We start from the raw sequence: 5,058 nt of genomic DNA on the forward strand, positions 1-5,058 counted from the left end.
GTGTGTGTGTGTGTGTGTGTGTGTGTGTGTGTGTGTGTGTGTGTGTGTGTGTGTGTTTCTCGTTTGTTTGTTTGTTTTGTCAAACCCTCAAACTCACTGCCATGGGGTCAGTTCTGATGTGCAGTGAGTTTATAGGAGAGAGTCCAGCTGCCCCTGTTGGTTTACAAGGTTATAAGTCTCTACAGGAATGGAAAACCTCTTCCCTCCGTGGAGCAGCTCGGGGTGGGTTCAAACTGCTGACCCTGTGGTTCGCAGCCCGACAGGTACCCACTACCTACTGATTAATCAAAGCCAATATACTGTTGGTGGCCTTGGTAAAAACCTGTTTCTTTGGTAACTCAGATGCCCCTGGCTAAATTGTTAAAAATGTTTCCGGAACCTTCCCTATGAACTACATTTGGTTTTTGAAGTTATTTTCCTCCAGTGGAGGCTCTACAAACCACCCATGTAGACATGTAGCAGATACAGTCACTGAACCAGTGTTCGGTTTTCTGTTGGAAATCGATTCTGTTTTCATTCACTGGATCAACACTGAAAACACCTCTTTGCTGGTACAAAAGAGATATAACTGGTTACAAATGAGAGGCTCTGTTCTCAGTTGTTTTTAAATTTATTTTTAAATAGGAATATTCAACAACAGGTCCTGAATGAATGTTTTCTAAAAACTGTCTTTTTTAGTAAAAAGGAAACCTTTAGTGGTTGAGGGATTCTCACTTCCATTTAATCTTCTAATTCCAATTATCTTTATTTGTGACAGATTTAATAACATGTTTGGAACGAGGTACCCAATATTTGAAGGCAGAATACAGGTAACTACGATATATGCAGTCACACTACTAAACATTTTGTTTTCCTTGACATTAACAAGATAAAGTACCTTATCTACACACACAGCCATTTTTAGTCACGTATGTTGTTAATAAGGAAGAATAATTGAAATGGTTTCTTCCAGAGTAAGGATTGGCATATTCTTTCCTTAGGAGCATCGGATAGTAAATATTTTAGGTTTTTCAGACCACATAGTCTCTGTTGCAACTATTCAACTTTGCTGTCTAGGTCAAAAACAACTATAGACAATACATAAACAATTGAATATAGCCCTGCTTAAAACTTTATTTACAGAAAAGTAGTTAGCTAGGTTGGACTCTCAGGCCCTAGTCTAGCAACCCCTGACTCTTGCTGTCCTGTCAGTGAACTATAATTAAATCTAGAATACACTTTTTTACTTAGCTTGTTTTTGTAGAAAGGAGCCTTGTCCTTGTCAGGTAAACATTGTACTCTAACCACCAAGTCAGTGATTCAAATCCACCAGCCACTCCTCAGGAGAAAGACAAGGCTGTCTAATACCATAGAGAGTTACAGCCTCAGAAATCCTGTATAGGCCAGCTGGGTGGCAGTGGGTTTTTTTAATTTGGAGAGTGGTATTTGGGGTGACCTTTATAATTCTTTCATTTGGGAAAATGTTCATTTTGTGGTATCCACAAAGGAGACGCTCACTAAAAATGTGAACTTTCTCATCCCAGCTTTAACTGGAAAAAATGAGTTAACTTCTTTGACTTAACATTTCCTCATCTATATAGTGGGGTAGCAGGAGCCCTGCTGGCTTAGAGGTTAAGTGCTGGGCTGTTAACGCCGTGGTTCTACTTCATGGACCGTCAGTGGGACACTCTGCTTCTGAAAAGATTGTAGCCTTGGAAGCCCAATGGGCAGTCAGATGCAGAGAGCCAGCCTAATGCAGCAGTACTCCCCCTCGGCACTGCTCACAGTCCGGGTCGGATCATACTTTGTGGTGGGTGCTTCTCAGCGTACTTTGTGTTTGCCCCAGAGATGTCAGTTGTAACAAACACAACTGTCCGCAGGCATTGCCAAAGGTTTCCTGGCAAGCAAAATTGCCCCCAGTTGAGAGCCACCGATGTGGAAATAATTGCCAACAGTAACATTAACAACTGTTCATTCTTTGGAGTGCTTTCCACCGACCAGACACAGCTCTCTATGCACTTTGCATGTAAGTAGCTTATGTGAACACCCCAACACGTCTAAAAATAGGCTTTCTTACTCCCAAAAGATTAAAGCACAAGCAAGGCTACCCTACCCAGAGCATCTGGCTCTAGAGGCCGTATTGCTAATGGCTGTCAAGTCCATTCGACGCATGGCCCCTGTGTGTGCAGAGTAGCACTGCCCCATGGAGTGGTCAAGGCTGTGACCTTGCAGAAGCAGATCACCAGACTTGCCTCCTGAGGTGCCTTTGGGTGTATTCCAACCGACACCCTTTAGGTTAGTAGTCAAGCACTTAACTGTGCACCCTACCCAAACCAAACAGCCAAACTCACTGCCAGCGAGTCGATGCCAACTTATAACCTGCCCCCTATGGAATTCCAAGACTACAGCTCTTTACAGAAGTAGAGAGCCCAGGCTTTCTCCCAAGGAGGAACTGGTGGCTTCCAACTACTGACCTTGTGGATCACAAGCCATCACATAACCATTGCACCACCAGAACTCCTTGTGTCCCATCGAGGGGCTAGAAAAATCAGATATGGGGAGTCTAAGAAACAGGATGCTCCTATGTGTACAATCAACTGTAGTATTAGCTAATACTAAGTTTAGTGGAGAAAAAAAGCAAAACATAAAATGAGCAATCACAACATTTTGCCATGTAAATTTACTCCTCATCTAGTGTAGACATTGTACCAACGTTCTCTGAGGTCATTCCGGGGTTCTCTGAGGTCATTCGGAGCAGACCTAAACAGTCCCCGTGGTGATGGCACCTCTGGGCATCAAGAGCATTTTCCACCCTCTCTCAGGAACATACTCCTCTGCAGGGGATTCATGGAACCACATCCTCTACACTGTAGCCCAGTCATTTTGTTGTGATCCATTAGAGAATGGGCTGGCGCCTAATACAAGTCTGTGGCCCCAGATCTGTGATTCCAAAATACAGAAAGTTTTGAAAGCAAAAGCATTTCAACATAGTGTCATACAAAGTTTGTTCACACATTTTGATACAAGTGTGTGATTCATGGGTACATACCTCACTAGGGCATTAGATTATTACAAACTACAAACAAAACGTGTTTAAACATGCCTCCTCCATCTGTGATTGACTGCAGACATGTTCTCTCATTAATACAATTGTCTTAGTTTAGTTAGGCTGTCTTAAAAAAAAAAAAGATCTAATCAAAATAGGGCTTCCAAGAGAATTTTCTGGGCCAGTTAAATTCAAGGGAAATGGGTCAGCTGAGAAGCTTCTAAGGACAATTGGTTGGGATTCATTGGGGGAAACCTTGACAGGTTTTCTTAAAGGACACCGTCTGATGATGGGGACTTATTTGGAAGAGTTTTAAGCACATGTGAGAGTGCTTTCAGAGGAAAGGTCAGGAAGCCGTTCCGCGGGCTTTTCCTCCGCCGACAATGTGGCTGTCCCCCACTGGAGGACAGGGAGCAAGGGCTGCCTTGTGAACATTTCCTCGGGGAACCTTTACCCCATCCACCCTGCAGCTCCTTCCGACTGATTTTTGTTTCTCAAGCTCAGAGAACATTGAGAAGGAACATGATTTGAGTCCCTTGAAAATGGCAAAGCTGCCATTTTTGAGGTGGTGTAAATCAAAGACGAGGGATTCTTCTGGGAAGGTTAGAGAGATGGGAATGTTGCCTTCAGAAGTGTATAGACCGAGGCACAGGATGTTTTGAGAAGCAGTAGCTTCATATTTTGGTATGTAAAATATTAAGTTTCTGCCATTTTGTAGCAATATTTGATGTACCCTTGTATACTAGACACATGATCAAAACTCTTCACTTTTCTGAAATTCCACAGTTATGAATTCTGAAAAAAAATCTATCGCCAGGGGTTAAGATATGAAATTGTAAACCTTAGTATTTTTTATTTCTTAACACCTTGATTGATTACTGCTGTAATGTTCAGATCGTATATAATAAGGTCAGTGGGAAAGAATTAGGAAACACTCAGCTTATCTCAGTAATTATATGTTGTTATACATATAATGAGCTAAGTCAGCAGGAGGAAACTGAAAGGAAATGAATGAAGAGCAAGTGCTATTTTGGTATCTGTGTGGTCTGGTATGTTCTGTTTGAACAATCCAAGTAGGTAAACATGATTGTGCAGTGATATATATAGACACAAGTGCAGGCAGCGCCCCTCTTCAAAGCAGCCAGTGTTCTTGTGATACTCAGACTTTCTTTTTGCATGGCTTTCATAGACGAAGAGCTGTCCCTTATATTCTGTGAAGATGTTAACATCCAAAGGGCGTGCAGGGGAGGAAACAGAACCCAAGAGGGATTATATGTGCTAGTTAGGGTCACCCAGCCATCTGGTTCGTGCCAGAACCTGGACCCCTGCCTTCAGTACCACGTTGCTCCAACCATGCCACACACTGTTACATGTTTCTTCAAGGTTACCAGAAAAAATTACTGAAAGCAAATGCAATGCTAATTAAAATGGACCCTTTTCTGATTGGCAGGGGTAATCATCATTAACATAGAGCTGCACTGTGCCACGTGGCAACCGCAGCCCACATGTGCCTGCTGAGTCCCTGCACAGTGGCTATCCCAGTGGCGATGTGGCGGAGTGGCGGAAACACTCCCCCGATTTTGAAGGCTTCTCCCATTTTCTTACTGCCATGGAGCCAATTTCAACTTCGTGTGAAGAAAAGGATGTAACATAGCACATTGATGATCATTTTCTGTTTCTTACATATAAAAATGATCAAGTTTGGGTATATTGGACAACATAAAATGTGTTAGAAATAAAAATTACCTATTCTTTTCCTATTACCAGTTAGAATATTTTTAATGACATGTATGATCTCCAATTGTATTTCGATCAGAGAGTGCTAGTGTAGAGGAGTCAGATATGACAAAGTTATAGAACACCGAAAGTGACTTCACTCAAATCCCACACAAGAGAGAAAACCCATGTTTTCATTTTTATCCATAGAAAATATATATTGTTGTTTCATATATTTAGTTATATCTATATTTTAAAAAATATTTCTTTGAATGAAACTGAGATTATGCTATGCATATTGTTTACAACCCTCTCCC

The 5,058-nt window shown here is 41.8% G+C and overlaps 1 protein-coding gene across 1 annotated transcript in view; it reads left to right on the plus strand.

Moving 5' to 3' along the window:
- Nucleotides 1-5,058, plus strand: part of DCBLD1 (discoidin, CUB and LCCL domain containing 1) — a 53,136-nt gene that overhangs the window by 14,483 nt on the left and 33,595 nt on the right. Inside the window, exon 4 of the mRNA XM_013004494.3 lies at nucleotides 758-809. Coding sequence (XP_012859948.2) covers nucleotides 758-809 — 52 coding nt within the window. The remainder of the gene's footprint in view (nucleotides 1-757; nucleotides 810-5,058) is intronic.

This window comes from Echinops telfairi, unplaced genomic scaffold, assembly GCF_000313985.2.
Source record: "Echinops telfairi isolate 266 unplaced genomic scaffold, ASM31398v2 ScPeMD7_3533;HRSCAF=4204_0, whole genome shotgun sequence".
NCBI lineage: Eukaryota > Metazoa > Chordata > Mammalia > Afrosoricida > Tenrecidae > Echinops > Echinops telfairi.